We start from the raw sequence: 21,977 nt of genomic DNA on the forward strand, positions 1-21,977 counted from the left end.
ATCCTTAATTAGGGATGTCGTAGTGGGGTACTTAGAAGTCCATAACATGATTAGGCAGAGTTAACATGGCTTTACAAAAGGGAAGTCATGCTTAACAAATCTTTAGAGTTCTTTGAGGATGTAACTAGCAGGTTAGATAGGGGGGAACCAGTAAATGTTGTGTATTTAGATCTTCAGAAGGCATTCAACAAGGTGCCACATAAAAGTCTGCTACACAAAAGTAGGACCTATGGAATTAAAGACAATATATTAGCGTGGATCGAAGAGTGGCTAACGGGAAGAAAACAGTGAGTAGGGATAAACGGGTCCTTCTCAGATTGGCAAGATGTGACTAGTGGAGTGCCACAAGGATCAGTGCTTGGGCCTCAACTATTGACAATCTATATCAATGATCTAGACAAGGTCATAGAACTTAAAATATCTAAATTTGCGGATGATACTAAGCTAGGTGGGAGAGTCAGCTCTGAGGATGACACAAAAAGATTGCAAAGGAATATAGATAGGCTAGGTGAGTGGGCAAGAAGGTGGCAGATGGAATATAATGTGGGGAAGTGTGAAGTTATTCACCTAGGTAGTAAAAACAGAAAAGCAGATTATTTTCTAGAGGGGGAGAGACTAGATAGTGTTAGTGTTCAGAGGGATTTGGGTGTCCTTTAAATTGTAGTTAAACTAACAAAAAGTTAGTATGCAGATACAGCAAGCAACTAGGAAGGCTAATGGCATGTTGGCGTTTATTGCAAAAGGGTTAGAATACAAGAGTAGGGAGGTCTTGCTGCAACTGTATAGGGCCTTGGTGAGACCACACCTAGAATATTGTGTGCAGTTTTGGTCTCCTTATTTAAGAAAGGACATACTTGCCTTAGAGGAGATGCAGTGTAGATTCACTAGGTTAGTTCCTGGGATGAGGGAGTTGACCTATGAAGATAGGTTGAGTAAACTAGGCCTATATTCTCCAGAATATAGAAGAATTAGCGGTGATCTTATAGAAACATATAAGATTCTTATGGGGCTTGACAGAGTAGACAGTGTGAGACTGTTTCCCCTGGTAGGAGAATCTATAACTATTGGTCAGTCTTAAGATTAAGGGTCAGCCTTTTCAAACAGAGTTGAGGAAACACTTCTTCACTCAGATGGAATTCTCTACCCCAAAAGGCTGTAGATAATCAGTCGTTGAACATATTCAAGACTGAGATTGTCGATTTCTAAAGGATAGAGGGATTAAGGGATATGGGGATAAGGCGGGCAGATGAAGTTAGGCTGGAAGATCAGCCATGATCTTATTGAATTGCAGGGCAGGCTCGAGGGGCCGAATGGCCTAATCCTGCTCCTAATTCCTATGTTCCTATAGAAGAATGCTGCAAGCAGCCAAAATTATTGTCTTCAAATATTGTGATAGACGTTGCTGATGTGATGCATGTGACTGGCCATGAGTTTAACCTCTGCCACAGTTACACTACAAATACAAGTAACTTGCAGAGCACAAAGCCAGGAGTTTTGATTTGTATTGCTAGGCTTGAATCACTTGTACATTGTGATCACATAAAGTGGTACTTTGCACTTTTCATTTATGTGCTCATTTAAAATTTAAAAATTAAGTTTAAAAAGTTTGCTTTCATAGATTTTATATAAACTTTTTAAATTTTACATTACTTTCGTTTATCAAGTCTGATGAGCTCCAAATTCCTGCATCTTAATATCGACAAGACTGAGGCTCCTGTCAGCGATTTCTCAACTTAACCATTGACAGGATCAACCTGTACAGATTCTCACAGAGCCAATGCAGAAACTCGATGTCTTGTTTGACCCCACTTTGTTTACCATTGCAACACTATCTGCTTCTGCCACTAACTCTCATTTCTTGGGCTGTCGAAACCCTTATTTATGCTTTCTTCACATCCAGGTTTGACATTCAAACGCCCTGCTCGTCGGAAATCTCACCTCCTCTCTACACAAGCAAGCGTACAAGTCCAATACTCAACAATTCATGTCCGCTCCCACAGCAGATTCCGTGAATGTATCATTCTTATCCTTGCTCGTCTCCATTGACTCTCATCCCCAGCAGATCAAATTCCAGATCTTTGTCCTCACATTCAAATCCCTCTACAACCTCGCTCAACCCTACCCTACAACCCAAAGGGTCTGGCTCAGTGTTTCAAGGGGATCACAAAGTTAAGGTGGGGCTAGAGAGTGTAGTCAGTTTCTTTATTTTTCTTTCCAAGATGAATCACTTCACACCTCTACATTAAATTTCCTCTGCCACCCATCCATCTATAATGCAAGCCTACTTATGTCATCATACATCAATTATGTTCATTATTTACCACACCTCCAAGTTTAGCATGATCTGCATATTTTGACACCACACCTCCAAAATCTGAGACCAAATCATTATGTACGTGGGGAATAGTAGCGATCCTAATACAGATCCCTGCAGAACATCACTTCCTATTTCTTTACTCCTACTCTTTTTTACCCTATTTTCTAGCCATTTCTCAATCCATTCTGAACATGCCCCAAGTTTCATAAGTGTCACCTTATTAAAGGTCTTCTGGAAGTTCATATGTATCATATCCCCTGCACAAACTTACACAAAATATAGTGCAAATATTACAATATTTATATATTCACAATAACCATTCATTATAAAGACAGTTGACTATTTATAAACATAATTCTAAACTATTTTGAATTTTAGATTAAATAGGACAAATCCAGCATGTCTACTTTTGCATAGGTGGATGAATAATATCTGCAACTAATAATAATCATTGCATTTGATATAACACCTTATCAAATCAACAAATTATTTTAAAGCTCTTCAAAGCATATACTGTAAAGTAGATTGACTGTGTATTTTATGGGCGAAATGCAGCAGCTAGCTTTGCGCAATGTCCCACAAATTGGCATGGAGTGAGTGACCAATTTTATTTATTTGGGGAATGCAAGACACTGGGCGAAACTCCCTTCTTTTTTCAAATAGTGACATGGATCTTTAGCATTCACCTGAACAGGCAGCCAGGAATTCGGTTTAATATCTCATCTGAGGAACTGCACTTCCGACAATGTAATCCCCACACCCCCAGCACTGCATCGGAGTATCACCTTAAACTATGTGATTCCAACGCCCAATGTGGGTCTGGAATCCACAACCTTCTGACTCAGAGGCAAGAGTGAAACAGGCTGACATTCAACAATAACAAATTACATTTATTTTGCGCCTTTCATGTCAGGAGGATGTCCAAAGGCGCTGGATAGTCACAGATTTGGACCCGAGCTGGGGGTTGGATCAGGAGGTGTGGAAGGCAGGAGGGCGCCAGAGAGGCTTGAGAAATGCCTTAAAGGAGGCAAGGGAGGGAACAAGGTGAAGGGACCGTGGGATGAGAATTTCAAAGCCCGGAGCCACACAGGCTGAATGTTAAAATACAAATAGAACTACAAATTTCACCTGATATCAACTGCAAAGTATTTCTCCTTTCGGCTTCGATAAACAACAATTTACATAACACCTTTCACGTTGGAAAGACGTCTCAAAATGCTTTGATGAGCTGGGAAGAAGCGGGGGAGAGAAATCTGTCTCCAGTTTGAAACATTAATATGGAGCAGGGCACAGCATTGGTCAAAATGTTCAGTGCAAGGCGATCCAAAATAACAAACCAAAAGGTCACAAGGACAAAGAAAGTTGAAGCTGCCCTCAGTTTGGAGGTTATATTACTGTGCAATAATGGAACTGTTAATTAAACTCAACTACTCAGGTTATACAGAACCATTTACTTACAAAGAATTTTGTTATCATTGCTAATTGAAATTAGCTTTTTTCATGTACATTTATCAGTATAAATAACTTCCAAATAGCTCCTCCCTAACCACTGTTAACACTTCCCCTGCCCCCTTCCTCTGAAGCATTATGAAAGGGAAAAAGGGAATTGTTTTAATTATGAGCATTAATGCATTAGGGTAACATGGCACGGAGAAAGAAAAATAATTATTCAAAGAGTTCCATTCAAGGCACTGAAAATACCTTTCATAATTTAGTGAATGTAGATCATATTCCAATAAATCAATCAAATGAAACACTAACCATATTTCACCAGCCTAATTCTGATTATTGCACCTTTCAGGTCATAATTTATAGCTTGCTATAAGAATTACCAATTAAATGTAATATTAGAGGAATAAATCTCTCTTAAATGTCTCTAAATCTGCAGGCTTCATCTTCAGTTGTGAATCACGTACAAAATGTGATAGTTCAGTTGTAAACCCTGGACTGTCCAGGCTTTGGGAAGTTCCCCCAATGTGAAAGGCAATGTTTAATATAAATGTAAATTTGTATTATATTTTACAATGTCACAATTTAATTTCATATCTAGTGTGACATTGTTTAAACATTATTTGCAAGGTTCAATCACAATTCTTCTGCTGCATTTCATGTAGAAGGGAAAAGCATCTTTATTAACAGTGCGATTATTAGATATTATTTCAGCAGTTGGTACATTTAGGAAAATAATCTTATGTCAAACATTGGTTTAAAAAGTAAGAAGACTCTATATGAATAATGAAATATACATAGATAATAGCCAGAACAGACTACCTGCACTCTTGGATAAAATTTGGCGCATCATTTTAGGAGGGTGCAATGTACCAGTGCAGGAAACAATGCTTGAGAACAACTAATCTTTAATATTTCTAAATTTGAACTCAATGGCACAATTTCTGTGACTCAGTTTAACCACTGTTTACAGCAATCAATGTCAAAGGAAAAGCTGACTGCAAAGGCACAGTAATCCTTTCAAAAAAGCAACAGCTTTTGTGAGTTAGTTTGAACACAGACCAAACATGCTCAGGTTACACAAGTTTGGGAGGATACTGCTTTAATGAACAATAACAACTGCCCAGATTATCAGTACAAAGTAATTTGGCTTGCAGGATTGAGGGCATATCCACACTTTCAAATCTCAGTGATGAGTCAAATAGGCTGGCTAACCAGCGACAGTACCTTGGATAAAACTTTCTCATTTCTTGAGATCTTAAAAATAAACAAATTGTTAGGTGAAGGACACAGTCTTTACTTACTCCGGGGGAATGAGGGAGAGACCAAGTATTACCACTTTGAATAAAAAATTGCCACAATTTTATTAAATATTTAATATTGGAAGCATAATTCCTAGGAAGAAAGTACTAGAATCACTGTAGGGCTCAAAGTGTTTGGTGCAAAAAATTATCTCACTGAGTTAAAACTATCCAAACAACCAAAGCAAATTCAACTATTTTAGTGTAGATTTCAACCTCTAGATCCTTGTCAGATTAAATCCTAATTTTAAACATCCCAAAGGCAACAATATTTGGCCAGATACATAAGTATTTGCACTAAATAGTTATGTTTTGCTTGCATCAAACCCTTCAGAAGTATTTATGCACTATTTGCCAATTAGACACTGAATTGTTGTCCTGGTCCCCAGGGCAGGTAAACAGTCCCAGCATATTTACTTGTTCTAGCATATTTTTACCTCTCCGAGACAACCAAACAGCTGATTAGACATTCTGAATGCCACCACATCCCCAAAGCAAAGTGAAGGGCATAACTGTTATTGCAGTTATTCTCCTCCAGTAATATTGTAAGAGTCGCACCATCTATGAACATGTATCCTTCAGTAGAAATAGCAACAAAAGCTATGTCATGCTGATGAAGCAGCTTACTACACCCAGCGCTTTGGGACTTCCTCCTAATGTGAAACGCGCTAAATAAATGTAATTTGTTGTTGTTGGTGGTGGTATATTTATCAGTTCGGTAAATTCAAACTTGTAACAACTTAGCTTTGAAAGTTAAAATATCTAGAATTTCCAACCTTGCAGGATTGAAGACATATCCACAAATTTCAAATCTCTTGAAAAAGACCTCTATAGATACCTTTGGTATTTTAAAAAGAAACACAGTCTGCACAAAGTTCTGGCTCATTTGGTAGAACTCTCACTTCTGAACCAGGACTTTGAGCTCAGTCTCATGCAGAGCAGGAGAAGTGCTGCACTGTCAGAGGTGCAGTCCTTTGGATGAGACTTTAAACCAAGATCTCTTTTGCCTGTTCAGGTGTATGTTAAAGATCCCATGGCACTTTCCGAAAGAGAAGGTTGTTTCTCTCCTGTGTCCTGGCCATCAATCCCCCAGATAAATGTTGTCATGACTATTTGTGGGAGATGGCTGTGTGCAAATTGGCTGCCGTGTCTGGCTAGAAATACAGTCACTGCACTTTACAGTTAATCTGTGAAGCGCTTTGAATGTCTCGTCAATGTGATAAGGATCTTTATCAAATGCAAGGAATATTGCTATGTACTGATTTTTGACCATTTTAACAGAAACATTATGTGAAGACTGTGCCAAGTGGTAACTTATCTAATTAGCCAGTCTCCTTCAGGACAGGACCTGTGAAAATCAACCATAGCCATTTGAAAAACAAAAACTGTCCTATGAAACTCAGATTTGTTTTTCAGGGTTAACACAGACCCTGAAGTCTTTCAACGTATTGAGATTTTCAGTAGTCGAATCAGACAGACATAAAATTGCCTTTTATACGAAATAATTAGAGGAGAGAAATGTTTAACTGTTTGAGAACATTTTCAATAAGCATTTAATGTAATGCCAGATTATAACCGGATAGATTGATCAAGGCAACCAATACAAGGAAAATAAACAGAGCTAATATGATTCGAAACTATAACATTCATGAGTCTGACTGGATTAAATATGAATTAGGAACATCGGAACAGGAGTAGGTCATTCAGCCCCTCAAGCCTGTTCTGCCATTCTGTTCGATCATGGTTGATCTATATCTTAACTCCAAATACCCGTCTTTGCCCATATCCCTTGATACCCTTCCCTAAAAAAAAACTATCCACTTCAATTTCCAAGTTGTTCCTAAAACAAAACAATTAAAAGGAAGCTAAAAAGCCACCTTTTCCCCGGATGGTAGGAATCAGAGTGGTACAGTGGAACAAAGGGATTGAGAGATCCAAATTTACAGGAATTTGCCCACAAATACACAGTTAATTCACTTTACAGTATATTCTGTGAAGCGCTTTGAGATGTCTAGAAGACATATAAAGCGCTATATCTAATGCAAGGATTATTTGTATTATTATAAAAGGTGCAGCACAGGTAGAAAAGCCATAAAGAATGTAAATAGAATCCTTGGTTTTATGCCGGAAGAAGAGCATAAAAATAAGGAAGTAATGTTAATTTTATAGAAAACCTTGATCAGATGACATTGGGAATACTCTGTACAGTTCTGGTTGCACATTACCAGAAAGATATTGTAGCATTAGAGAGTACAGCTGAGATTTAAAAGGATGTTACTATGAGCTGTCAGAAAGATTGCACAAGTTGAAGCTTTTCTTTCTGGAGTTTAGACAAGTGTAAAAAGACCTAATAAGAGGTGTTTAACATTAAGAAACAATTCCACAGATGGATATTGATAGGCTTGTTGGTGAGTCTGTAACAAGAGGGCACAAATATAAGATAACAGATATAAGATAACAGATCTAATTGGTAGTTTAGAAGGAATTTCTTTATACAGAAGGTGGTGAGAATGTGGAACTCACTGCCAGAAGCTACGTTTGAAGCAAATTGCATGAATGTATTTTTAAGAGAAAAACTAATGCATATGTGAAGAAGATAATAGAGATCTACTGGTGATGGAAACGTCCTGTTTCCCTGCTGCATCATTCTATGTTGTTGTATGGAACTCTGTAAAAGTACCAAAGGAACTTGTGAACAGAACTGACAAAAACCTTCATGCCGGTTCAGAATAACCCAATCTTCAAAACAATAGCACCAACTTGAATTTATATTTTGCCCTTTACATAGGCTAATATTTTGTCCCTCAAAGAAGAAGACTGAACCCACACCCTCACTCACACAATGAGAACAATTAAAAGGGAAGAACATAACTCATTCACCCCAATATGATGATCACAAAGAGAAGTTTACTGGAGAAACAAAAAAAAACACAGAGAAAAATTCCTGATAATAATAAATAATAAACCTTGCATTTGATATAGCGCCTTATCACCTCTTCGAGACGTCTCAAAGCGTTCACAGGATATATTGTAAAGTGTTGTGACTATATTTTGTGGGCGAAACGCAGCAGTCAATTGCGCACTGCAGTGTCCCACAAACAATCATGGATTGAGTGACCAATTTATTTTTATTATTATTTTTTGAAAGAATTATTACTCCCAGAAACCGATCGCTAATCGACTAACAACCGGATTCCAACTCACTGCTCGGTAAACAGAAGTGTGTTGAGTAAGAAAACTTGCCCAAAGTTTCACCTGGCCGGGAATCAAACTCAGGGTCGCTCCCTTGCGAGGCGAGTGCTCTAACCACTGAACTACAGGACTCCATGAGTTAAGAAAGTCAGCTGATTCACATGATAAATGCTCTCCCTGCAGACATAATGAGAAAATCTCAAAAAAGGCATTTCCTTTCACATTCAAAAAAAACTCAAACCATATTCAAATGAACTCAACAAGTTGTTCTTAAACCCACAACATTGAAGTAACAAAAACAGAGAAAAGGAAACTAAATCAACACATTAGCAACTAGCAATCTAGGAGAGTGCATATTTATTTCTGATTTATCCATTTGCCTGAATCATTTGTCCTGGCATTGAGGTAACGTTGCTTGGCACAACAGCATGAGTCGACATTGTCAAGCCACAAACAGGAGATGGTCAATATTTGGTCCAAGGTGAATTTCACTAATTTTGGGTGAGTGAGGTGAGTTCAGTCAGATCCACAATACCAATTCCTTCAACCTTAGGGAATCTGTCGTATTAGTAGGTTGGTTTTATGAAACATTATTTTCTCAGAATTAATGTGGTCAGAGAATAACTGTCATTTAGTTAGCCTGTGACCTTTCTGTCCACTACTGCTTCCTTCTGTCATACCATCATTATGAATCCACTGGATATCGATTTCATGAAATACAACAACAGCAAGATTGCATTTATAGAGCACCTTTCACGTCAGGAGGACGTCCCAAGGCGCTGGACAGTTGGGTTGGCATACTTCATACATACCTATTAGATTAGCAACAGTGCTTTTAGAATCAACAACAACAAAATTACATTACAAATAGCTATAGTTTTTGTATATTTAGATTGTGTAATCCTCCAATATTTATAGGTACTGCAGTTGAACAGCAATAAAGCAGTGTGCATTTTGAGTACTGGTCAAATTTCAGGAATTTTAATTCTATAAAATCACTTTTTCAGCTTTGTGAAAGGGTGAAGACAGACATAATAATAATCCTTGCATTTGATATAGCGCTTTTCATGTCGGGAGGACGTCCCAAAGCGCTTCACAGAACACACTGTAAAGTGAATTGACTGTATATTTGTGGGCGAACGCGGCAGCCAATTGCGCACAGCAATGTCCCACAAACAGTCGTAGATTGAAAATGACCAATTTATTATTGTTTTTGGAGGGATTATTATTAGGCGTGTGGAGTAAGGAAACTTGCCCAAGGTTTCGCCCTGCCTGGAATTGAACTCAGGTCTCTCACTTGCAAAGCGAGTGCATAAAGTAATGAAACAATCGTAGTATGTCCAGAGGAAAATCTTTTCTACAAAAAGTGATACAAGAAACTATCTTTGTATTTACTGTGAAGTGTAGTGACTATATTTGTAGGTGAATAACACAGCCAGTATTGCACACAGCAATGTCTCACAAACACCATGAAGAGAATGACCAATTTTATCTGGAGAATTGTTGGCTAGGATACTGGGACAAAGTTCCTTCTTACACAGATAGTGGCAAGGGATCTTTGACATTCACTTGAACAGACAGGACCTTGGGTTAATGTCTCATCTGAAGTTACTTCCAACATTGCAACATGATTTTTGAGTTCAAACTCCTACACGAGTCTTAAACCCACAACCTCTGACTCAGCTAATACAAAGTGCTACCAACTGAGCCACGCTGACACCTATTCATACATGTATATCATCACACGTGCATTTTGTGAAAAAATTCTTAAAATATGCAGTAAAACATTCTTAAATGTCTTAAAATAAATCTTTAAAGAACGTTTGTCCTACCTTCTTTGTCCTTGTTGGAAGCAGCATATTAATAGCTTCACAGCAATTTACAGTTTATTGAAACCAAAGATCGAATCATCACAAATACACTTGTGCAAGATAAACCTCAAAGTTAAATGCCTTGTTGTGCAAATGCAGCCCACTTTGGCATACTTCATACATACCTATTAGATTAGCAACAGTGCTTTTAGAATCAACAACAACAACAAAATTACATTTGTAGAGTGAAGGCAGAGAGGTGGGAGGGCGACTGAAGGCATGATCGAAGAGGGGGATCTTGAGACCAGACTTGATGGAGGCAAGGGAGGAAGCCAGGCAAAGGGAGCGTGGATGCAATTCCAGAGAGTGGGGGAAGAGAGGCTGAAAGCCCGGCCACCGATGGTAGGGCGGGTCGGGCGGAAGACATGGAGCAGGCCGGAGCCCGCTGATCGGAGGAAGCAGGTAGGTTGGTAGGGAGTCAGAGAGGTAGGAGTCCAAAAACTGAGAATATGAGGCTCATGAATAAGGAATCAAGTACTATATTTCCATCTATGCAATTTATTTTGTTTATGGTAAGAGTTGTTAGCATAAGTTTAACTCAGCATTTGAATACAACAGTTCAATGGGAGTATCCCACCTTTACTACATGGCAGCTCTACTTGAAAACAAAAATAGCATATATCAACCACTTAGTTACTGTGTTGCACTTTTTAAAAATTCCATCAAAAACATAAGATCAATAGATTGGATGCACCTATCAGTTTGTCTTGGCAAAGTCCAAAAACTGAGAATATGAGGTTCATGCATAAGGAATGCGTAGTTAATTCCAAATCGGCACTGGCAAACAATTTGAATGGAATGTTTTAAATCAATATGATTTTATCAGTTATCTTTGGTGTCATTCACCTGCAAAATTGCAGTGCATTCTGTGAAATGCTTTGAAACGCCCTCCCAAAATGAAAGGCACAATATTAAATGTAAGGATTACTTTCATCATCTCGAATCACATTTTTCTCCTTGAAGTATAATAAAATTGATTTTAAAAAAATTCTCCAAGCTTTAATGAGATAGAATTTCAAAGAATATGTCGAAACAATTCAGAAAGTGTTCATCCTAGATAGGAAAGATTTCCTGAAAACATTATTGTATTCCAAGTTTTCAAAAAGTGTTAAAACCTCCAAAATGGTGATAATTCACAATCACATTAAGCACTATTCTGATTTTATCTACCAGAATTTCACTCCAAAAACAAAGGGTTGTGCAAACTCATATGTAAGTATTCCAATGGTGAATTCAATCCTTCCTCTGGAAAACAACACAATGTAATCTTAAAGATATACTGGAGAGTAGAATTGGTACCGCGAGTCGAGTGGTTTTTGGATGACTGGTGATAGTTTTTAATAAAATGGCTCTACAGGATGTTAAGAAGAGACAGCAAACGCACAACTTTTTTCTATATTCATACCTTGAATAGGTGGTTTAAATGTTGTATTAACAGACGTATTTTTAAAACTGCGACATACAAAAGCTATTTATTTTCTCATTCTGGTGTTCACCAAGATTGCTGAGAAAGACCGAAAGAATGATTTGCACATAACTGAGAAACATAACAATAGGCTCTAGAGGTTAAGCCAATATCTCTCAATAGAATGTGTTTTCCATACTCATATATATGTAATAGTATAGCTACAGATGTTAAGACCAAAGCTCGCTTCACCAGTAATTTCTATAGAAGTATGAAGTGGTGGCAAACAGATATGGTGAACAAAGTGAACTTTTAAGAATTAGCTGTGGTTATGAATATTAAGTATACAATTCTACTCAAAAAAAATTAGCGTTCCTACATAACAAACTTTTTTTTAGTATCAAGTTTTGGAAAGGGAATACCCAACAGTCCATTCTACTTTTCTTGAAAAAGAATCCAGGTGACTCCAAACTAATCTGTGCCATTTGAAGCATAAATGCTACATAAGGAACAATTTTCCCCATCCACCATACAATGATCCATGCACAAAACATTTTGAGAATATCAGGTATGAATTACTATCTTAATAAATATAATCCATCTATGCAAAACTTTATAACATATTTGAAATCAAATCCACTGATGTAAAACAAATTCAACTGTCCTCTGTAATTGTATTAATAATAAATTCTTAAACAATTGATTATAAATCTTTGTAACAATTGTCTGTTTTGGCAGTTGGTATCTTGAATTTATAGAAATTCTATAGCAGGTTACTTCTACCACAAAACATTATTTGTAAATATTCTGGGAGTGAATTGTTCATTTTCACTCACTGAACATAATATATACACCAATAACAAGTCAATGGAGTGTAATGTAATTATAGTTCTCAATCAGGTTTGACTAGGATAATGAATGTCATTTTAAAATATTGGTAGCTTAACATACACAATACTATAATCACTTCATATTTTATACTCACATCCAGCAATTCTGAACAGTCGCTCAGAAGTGGGTCAAGTTCATCCAACTCTGAGCTTGGAGCTTTGCACTCTATTTCTGGGGAAGACATCTGTTTTCTTACTCCTTTTTCCCTCCGATTCCTTAAGCCTGAGATAAGGCTCTCATCTAACCGTAGACCTTCCAGTTTGTTACCGATATAGGCTCTTCTTTAAAAGTAAATGTTCTACGATTTAGAAAACACAGTTGGGTTTTCAAATACCTGTTTTAAGAGAAACAAAGGCCAATTCATTTTCAATATGTACTGCAGTAATAATATGTCATTCTTAACAATGGCAGTAGTAAGTTAATACTATGTGGTCTTGTGACTAGCTCCTTTTGTCTGTCATATGAGAGAGGAAGATTGATTTCAAAGGCGATAATTTCACAATCTTCCCTCAGTACAGCGATCATGGCACCCAAAGTATTCAGAGTAGCCATCTGAGTAGTTGTCATGATATATCTAGACTATCTGTATCTGTTGCAGCTTCGCTTGAAACCAAAGGATCCAATATGGAATGTAGATCGACACACACAGACATTTCATCTTTTTCTATACTCAGCTGGGAAGACTCCTTTTGGGAGGACACCTTTTGGGAGGACTCCTTTTGGGAGGACTCCTTTTGGGAGGACTCCTTTTGGGAGGAATCCTTTTGGGAGGACTCAGCTGGAAGGACTCCTTTTGGGAGGATTTAGTGGGAGGACTCCTTTGATATATTTTCTCTTAGTCTCTCTCCATTTCTCTCTCTCAGTCTCTCTCACACAGTCTCTCTCTGTCTCTCCTACAAAACACAGTTATTACACTTCATAATATATTCTCTCCCAGTCCCTCTCTCCTAGTCCCTCTCTCCCAGTCCCCCTCTCTCTTTTCCACAAAACACACAGTCACTACACTTTATAATATATTCTCTCTCTGTCTCACCATCTCAGTCTTTCTCGCTCAGTTTCTCTCTGTCTCTCCCACATGGGAGAAATCTATCTCCCATGACAATCAGAAAAACGTGTGATATATTTGTTGCAGAATATAGATGTATCTCTCTGAACAGTCTGTGCTTTCCTTTGTTGCCATGTAGTTGGAGAATACAATGCATACCTCATATTTTGGGGCTTAATTAAAGCAATTTTTAATATAGCTCATCAACGATAGGAGATTCCCCCCACCACAAAATATGTCCATGACACTGCCAGTTTACAAGACTGTTCCAATGGGGTATAAATCATGCCTCTACTATTTATACCTCTACGTCAATCGGTTATTGCGTGAGTCAGATACAGATAGACACTTCGTCTTTATCAGTATAGATTCCATCCTGAACTTTACAATATTCAGAGGCAAAACAGATATCCATGAAATTCAACAGTCTACGCACCTAGACTGATTCTCACGGGCTCTGGAAAATAACTTGTGGAGTGGCTAAATGGAAATACAGCGAGAGACAGAGAGCAAGACAAAAAGACTGAAACCTCAATACTTGTTCTCAAAATGGAAAGTTTTAACCTATCCATACTAGGAAGGAAAGACTACATACTGTACATTGACTATTCACTTTGCAATGAGTTTAAAAGCATTTTGTGAGCAATGGGGAGAATCGTTTCAGTGCAATGAACAAGGAGGACCCATAAATCCCTCCATTTACCAGTAGTATTTCCTCCCCAAATTCTTAAAATTTGCAGTGATCATGGGATCCAACTTATTCAAAGTGGTCATTTAAGCAGTTGTCATGATACATATCTAGATTCCATGATGCTATATCATCTGCATTACAATTCTTTAATGAAATGAACAATAAACCACAATCTGATATAAACCAGCTAATCCCTATATAATGCAATATTTTGTAACATACTATACTGTTAAAATGCATATCTTGGATTAACATTTTTGTTAGAAAAAAATCAAAAAGACAACATGCACTTTTCTAGCATTAAAACTGTCAAAAGCATTCAGTTCCTGTCTGTAATTATACAAAATCTGCATGCAGACTCGTCTCTTTCTCTCAATCAGACAAGACATGTGTGCAAGCATTCTACTTTGGTATAATATAATACTTTGGTATACACTTCATACCATCTAAAAGTAGGCACCACACTCAAGTAGTACCTAGTGTATAATATAACCAAAGCTTTCATTAAAAAATCATGATTTGAGGGAGGGAAGTTACACATGTCTAATTATTTTGCCATTGAGAACATGCAAAAGTTATAGACAAATTGCCATTTGATGCTACCTGAATAGCCATCGGCATCAATCCATTCTCCCACTGAACACTGACAACTTATATTGATATAACTCCATTCCCATAAAAGAAACATAGTAATAATCGAAATAATCCTTAGAATTGACATATCTGCACATCGGGGAAAGCTTCAAAGTGCTTCACAAGATATACTGTAACACAGTAACTGTGTATTTTGTAGATGAATGCAGCAGCCAATTTGCGTACAGCAATGTCCCACAAACATCCATGAAATGAATAACCAATTTTATTTAGAGGATTGTTAGCCAGGACACCAGGAGAAACTCCCTTCTCTTTTCGAATAGTCCCATGGGATCTTTAATGTCACCTGAACAAGCAGATGGGACCTTGTTTTAGTGTCTTATCCAAAGGACGGCACCTCCAACAATGGAGCACGCCCCAGGGCTGTATTGAAGTGCTGGCAAAGACTATAAATGTTCCAAGTCTCATGACACACAATAAAGCAGGTACAGCACAAAATCAAGTAAAAGTTATGGAAACAAACGAATTTCAGAAAAGATCAGATGTACGTTTTCAGGGATTTGAAAGCAAATAGGGAAGGGTGAGGTTGAGTGATTTTGGGAGAGTTGCAGAGAGGAGGCAAAGTGACTGTAGGCTCGTCCGCCAAAAGTAGGGAGAAACAGGCTACAAGCATGAAGCAGACCAGAGGGAGTGCCGGAATAGTAGGTTGGCAGGAAATCAGAGACAGAATGTGCAAGGCCATGGAGGCATTTGAAGATGACAATAAAGTAAGTTATAATTGACCTGCTGGGGGCGTCGGGCAAGAACATAAGAACATCAGAATGGGGGTAATAGGCCTTGATGCGGGAGAGGATACAAGTTGCAAAGTTCTGTATGGTCTGGAGTTTTGGTGGCTGAAGCTGTGGATTTGAAGGGATCAATTAGGGAGGTCATAGGTCATAACCTGAGGTCAGGAATTGCTGACAGTAACCACGCAGAATAACCTGTTTGTCAATGTTGAGTTGGACAAATTGTAACTCATCCATGACTTGATGTCTAACATGCTGTGTCAGAATATCAGTGGTCCTGGAATCAAGGACAGAGGCAGAATGGTAAAGTTGGGAGTCATCACATACATATGGAAGCCTTTCCCAGCAGATGATAACAGCTGGGTTCCTCCTCAGCGCTAGGTAAATAGAAGCTTGTGGAGTAAGGAAACTTGCCCAAAGTTTCGCCCTGCCCAGGAATCAAACCAAGGTACTCTCGCTTGTGAGGCGATGCTCCCCTACCAGTAAGCTACAGGACTCCAAAAAGCCCTGGAAATACCAAACCTGACCATTGGAAAGGACAAAGTTGAGACACTGGAAAAGACAGGAGTGAAACCAGGAAATGCAGAGCCTCAAAGGCAAATCAGGAAGGAGATATGGTAGAGAAGAATAGAGTCGTCAACAGTGTCAAATGCAGTAGAGAGATCAAAGAGCACAAGGAGGCAAGGTACCCAGTCGTAGATAGATATGACTTTGACCAGGTCTATCTCAATATTGTAGGTGGCACAGGAGCCAGACTGTCACCATTATTCCTGAATCAAAAGGCAAACAGGACCTAAATTAATGACTCAATCAAAAAAGGGTTCATCATCAGGAAGTAAATAATATTTCATATACGGAATGTTATATGATAGCTCCGAGTCACTAACCCCGCATGAAGGTCGCTATATAAATGCAAGTTGTTATGGAGGCAAATGTGGTAGTGGATTTGTACCAGCAATACACAACGAATAAGATAAGTAGCCAAATGAATGAGTTTTTGAGGTAAATGTTGGTTGAGGAGGGAAAAGGGCAAAGACATATTACATTTAAATTTACATGGAAGCAACTTAAAAACAGAGAAAAAGAAAACTAAGGATAAAAGAGGAAAAACGGTAAAAGTGGAAGACAAAGAGGTGGGGAGCTCCAATCCAGAGCAGCAGACAATATATATACCTAGATACATCTAGGAGCCTAGATCGGACACATTCCCTTTGCAGTTTCTATTTTTTTAATCTGACTGTTAAATGTTAACACTTAAAACTGATATTTTTACACACAATATATAGCTTAATGAGTAAGATGAAATGCATCAGAAAAGGACCGTAATACTACAAAAGCCTGGTCACAGCAAGCAACCTTCTAATACAGATCAGGAATTTCTTGTCCCTCCCCCTCTTAGTAATCTGCAAAGTTGTCAACAATAAACATTCCAAAAAGACACTCCAAGAGAAATTAGCTTGTAACCCCTGATCACGAGGAACAGCATTAAATTACACCTCCCTAGTGTATTCTGTCCCTTGCAATCAAACAATTAGACATCACAAAAGCTTCAGCTTGAATAGATTTCATGCCCATTTGACCTGGTTGTAAATCAAAGCCAAGATGTCACACCAGCGCTGTAAACTTTAAAGCTATATTATGTGAAGCCTAAAACAAATCAAGTGCCTGTATATTTTATTCCATATTCCCACCACATAGTCTCTCCATACCAATCCTCAAGCAACCTCCACCCTCATCTCAGATGCCAAATGCGAAGAGGTCCTGGATTTCCTTCATCAACATTTGCTTGGCTGCCTATGATTTGTAGGTCATTAATTTGTAACGTGCATCTTAAAATCATAATTTAAATTCAGAACAATTATCAATAAGGGCAATGCATTTTGCTATGAACGATTGTGAATCAAAAAGAGCTGATGATTTGCAGTCCACTAATTTGTAATGTGCATTTTAAAATTAGATTTCAACTTATGAGCTACATAAACTAAAATAAAGGCAATGAATTTTGCAAAAAATGATTTCTAATCAAGAAGTAAAATTTTTAGAAAGTGAGTTGTTGCTGATAAAAAAACGTAGGTTGCTTCTTATAATAATCTTTACAACGTGCCTTTCACATCAGGAGGATGCCTCAAAGTGCTTCACAGGATTTACTGAAGAGTAGAATGATTTGTGTGTTTTGTAGGTGAACTTGCAGCCAATCTGCACACAGCAATGTCCCACACACAGCCATGAAATAACCGACCAATTTTATTGGGGGGAGGATTGCTGGCCAGAACAATTGGAGAAACTCCCTTCTCTGTTCAAGTAATGTTGTGATATATTAAACGTCAATCTGAACTGACAAATAGTATCTCGGTTTAACATCTCAACCGAATGATGGCACCTTTGACAATGCAGTGCTCCTCCAGCTATTAATTAAATCAGGATGACACCTTATTACCAAACAAACACAACGGATAATAATCCATGCATTTGATATAGCGCCTTATCCTGTATCCTTATCCTGTGGAGTCCTGTAGCTCAGTGGTTAGAATACTCACCTCACAAGCGAGAGACCCGCATTCGATTTCCGGTAGGGCGAAACCTTGGGCAAGTTTCCTCACTCCACACGCCTGATAATCCCTCAGGAAAGAAAAACAATAATCAATTACTGCTGTGCGCAATTGGCTACCAGGTTTCGCCCACAAATATATAGTCAATTCACTTTACAGTATATTCTGTGAAGCGCTTGAAACATCTAGAAGACGTGAAAAGCACTATATGAAATGCAAGGATGATTATTATTACCATCACTTTATAGTATATTCTGTGAAGCGCTTGAAACATCTAGAAGACGTGAAAAGCACTATATCAAATGCAAGGATTATTATTATTACCATCATGTCTTTGAGATGTCTCAAAGAGCATCACAGAATATACTGTAAAGTGAATTGACTGTATACTTTATGGGCGAGACTATCTTACAAGCACCTCTGATAATGCAAACCTCTTCCAGCACTAAATTGGAGTATTAATCTAAACTGTTTGAGCTCAAACCCCCAACACGGGGCATGCATCCACAACTTTGACTCGGAGGTGAAGGTGCTATTAATTAAGTCAGGCTGACTCCCTATTGCCAAAATAGACTAACTTAAAAGCACACAAATGAACAAATTTACTTAACGTGGGCTATATATATATAAAAAAAGACAAGCCTTAAATTCACAACTCTAATATTGGTGCTTATTGCTAATGATAATTAAGTTGAGCAGTTTACTAAGACCAACTCTCACAAGGAAACCTACCGCCCACAAAACTTAAAAATTATGCAATTTTCAGATGTGACAGCAGACAGCATTTATCTTAAGTTTCTCAAAAGTTATAACGACTTCTTAGTTGTCACTTCCACAAAATCAACACATCTGTAATCAAGCGCTGGACTGACAGTTGGTAAATTTACTTCTCTAACTACAGTATTTCCACACTCTGTGAATCTGTCTTAAGAGTCTGTCGATAGATTTTGATTAGGTAAGGATATCACAGGATATCAATCTGTGTTCACATCCTCAAATGTATATACACTGTATATCATATGTATATATGTATATCAAGTAAAAATGGGTGAGTGAAATAAAGAGTAACTGCTGACAATAGTGTATCAGCTTGGCTCAGTTAGTAGCACTTTCGACTCTAAGTCAGAAGGTTGTGAGTTCAAGCCACACGTCGATAATTGAACTCAGTCCAGGTTGGCATTCCAATGCTAGTGATGTGCCACATTTTCAGATGTGCTGTCCTTCGAATGAGATGTTAAGCTATGGTTTAGGTGTACATTAAAGATCCCATGGCACTATATTAAAGAGTTTCTCCTGGTGTCCATGCCATCAATCTCCAAATAAAATTGGTGATTCACTTCATGACTGTTTGTGGGACATCACTGTTGCGTTTGCCTATAAATATACAGTCACTATACTTCACAGTAAAACCCTATAAAGCGCTTTGAGATGTCTCAACAACAAGATAAGTCAAATGCAATGATTATTAACTACAGGGACTTGTTGAAACTTCTATGTCCTGTAGTCTGAGGTGAAATATCTTGTGCTCTATCGTTAATGTCAAAGAGATTAGATTCAATGAATCCTTACTCGAGCACATCCCAGAATACATCATTTGTATAATCTGAAGAATACAATTAAGGTATTTAAGGATTTTACATAAGGAACAAATAGCATCAATACATTTTGATAGGTAGTCTCCCAGATTGTCACATTAGCTAATTCTAATAACATTTTATGTCTAATAAAATTGCACTACAATTCACTGAATGTAATCACATCAAGTTACTTTCATTCTGATGACACTAAATTAAGAAATGTTTATGCAACTAAAATTAATTTCCATGGAATTACGTTTGCCCATAGTTACACAAGAGACTCAACTGAAACTTTACTGCGCACACAGTTGTTCTTGACAGGTTAATTTCACACAATTTAAGTCAGCACAAATAGTTCTATTTTCTGTTTATCGATACTCAAATTCTGTAAACTTAATTTATCGTCAGAGTTTTTAAGTACTCACTGATCATAGTTCCCTAGATACCGTCAGGAAGAAATTCTGCAGGGATTCAAGACCTTTTTCCTTAGTATTTCAGAGGGTGCAAATTTTGGACAATTCTTAGTCTTGATTTTAAAACAAATTTTCTGTACAGACGTCAGTTCAATTTTCAAAATCAAAGGAAAGCAATACATGTGAGCTCCTTCGCTCACTGTAAAACGTCTCATGCAGTTCAAAGAATTTTAACCACCTTTTATCGTAGGAATTGCTTCCATATCCAACTTTTTTGCTAAAGGATTCATGTTTTGTTCAAATAATGCTTGTCCTAAAAAGTACATATGGCAGATGTACATATGAAGTTAAAATTCTCATTTGCCACGATGCTTATACACTCATTTTAGATTAGTAACAGAAAGTTCTCAGTTAAGACATTGTTGGCAAGTGTTTATTTTGAACCAAGCAACCATATAATAGTTTCAATGTAACTCATCTAAATGGTGTCCTACAAACAGTTGAACAACTATAAACTTAGCTGAAAACACAGCAAACAGGCAAGCTACACAGGCTAGACTTGTGCATCCATTACTACAAACATTTACAAACAAGATTACCAGTCACCAAGTATTTTGTTGCACAGTATTCAAATATTAATAATAATCTTTGCATTCGATATCATGCTGTATCACATCAAAACATCTCTCAAAGTTTCGTGACAGCATATTTGTAAGTGAACGCAGCAACCAACTTTCGCAAAGTAATGTCCTACAAACAGTCATGTTGTTGGCCAGGAGAGCAACATTTGTGAAACATTAGAGGTACTTTTTCCAAATAATTGCAAGATGTTTTTTTCTCTACCAGTACAAAACAACCCTACATTGACAGATTTCCATCTAACCAAGTCAGCTCTTCCAACAATTTAGTAACCTTTCTGGTAAAGGTGCATCATTTCATCCAAGCCAAGTATCTCACCAGATGGTCTTTGATGTCTTATATTGGCCTCATTTTTTCTGCCTGCTAACTTGTCTTCATTTGGCTCTTATCGTTTAAAATTACTATACAACAGTATTATAGATGAGTCTTTTCACTGGTATATACTGAGCTCACATCTTTGCCCTTTATGTCCCATAGAATCCTCCTTTACCTACATGTTTTACACCACTTTCACTTTTACAAAATGTACAAAGTCTTCCCTAAAAACATTTGAAGTTCCCGAAAGGTTCAATGATCAAATCCAACTCGCGGTGTTATCCTGAACTGTGTAGAGCTAGAAGATTTCAAGGTTTTGTTTTTCTTGCCTCCCAATTTCCCGCCATGTTAATCAATCTCAACCACGGCAATGAGGGGTGGGCAAAAAAAAATATTTGTCCTAGGCTTGGGAAATGAGGAGATAAAAATGCTCTCATCGTGATCAATTATCTCTGGTAGAGTGAATATGGTGGATATCTGAGGATTCATTGTGATGCCAAATAAACATCAAACAACTCACTGACATTCACCATCAGGGCTCACATACAAAGAATGGTGACATGAGCAACAACAACAAAATTACATCTATATAGCGGCTTTCAGATGGGGGAGGGTGGAGTGGGGGTGGGGGGGGCACGTCCCAAGGCGAAGGGGAAAGGGCAGCCAGCAACCAAGGACATGATACTCCAACACAAGTCATAAGGAGAGCAGGGGAAATGAAGTAATCCAAAGCTTGTTCTCATTTCAATGCAAACAGCATAGGGTAGTCTTTCTACTACTGTATTGCATTTAAAAATGCATGTACCATTCTCGCAAAAACAAAGTCCCGCTTGAAACACACCAATAAACAATATCCTCCGAATACCCAGACAGCCGACAGCTGACCGAATGTCCACGATGCCATCTCTTGTCGGATCACACGTTTCAACCATTGCATGTT

The 21,977-nt window shown here is 37.8% G+C and overlaps 1 protein-coding gene across 1 annotated transcript in view; it reads right to left on the reverse strand.

The window, feature by feature from the left end:
• LOC103181801 (adiponectin receptor protein 2) overlaps window positions 1–18,112 on the reverse strand; it is a 33,893-nt gene extending 15,781 nt beyond the window's left edge. Inside the window, exons 1-2 of the mRNA XM_007898497.2 lie at window positions 18,082–18,112; window positions 12,521–12,760 (exon numbers count right to left, since the gene is read on the reverse strand). Coding sequence (XP_007896688.1) covers window positions 12,521–12,610 — 90 coding nt within the window. The 5' untranslated portion in view covers window positions 12,611–12,760; window positions 18,082–18,112. The remainder of the gene's footprint in view (window positions 1–12,520; window positions 12,761–18,081) is intronic.
• Between the last annotated feature and the right edge of the window lie 3,865 nt (window positions 18,113–21,977).

The sequence above is a fragment of the Callorhinchus milii genome, unplaced genomic scaffold, assembly GCF_018977255.1.
Source record: "Callorhinchus milii isolate IMCB2004 unplaced genomic scaffold, IMCB_Cmil_1.0 Scaffold5, whole genome shotgun sequence".
NCBI classification, from domain to species: domain Eukaryota; kingdom Metazoa; phylum Chordata; class Chondrichthyes; order Chimaeriformes; family Callorhinchidae; genus Callorhinchus; species Callorhinchus milii.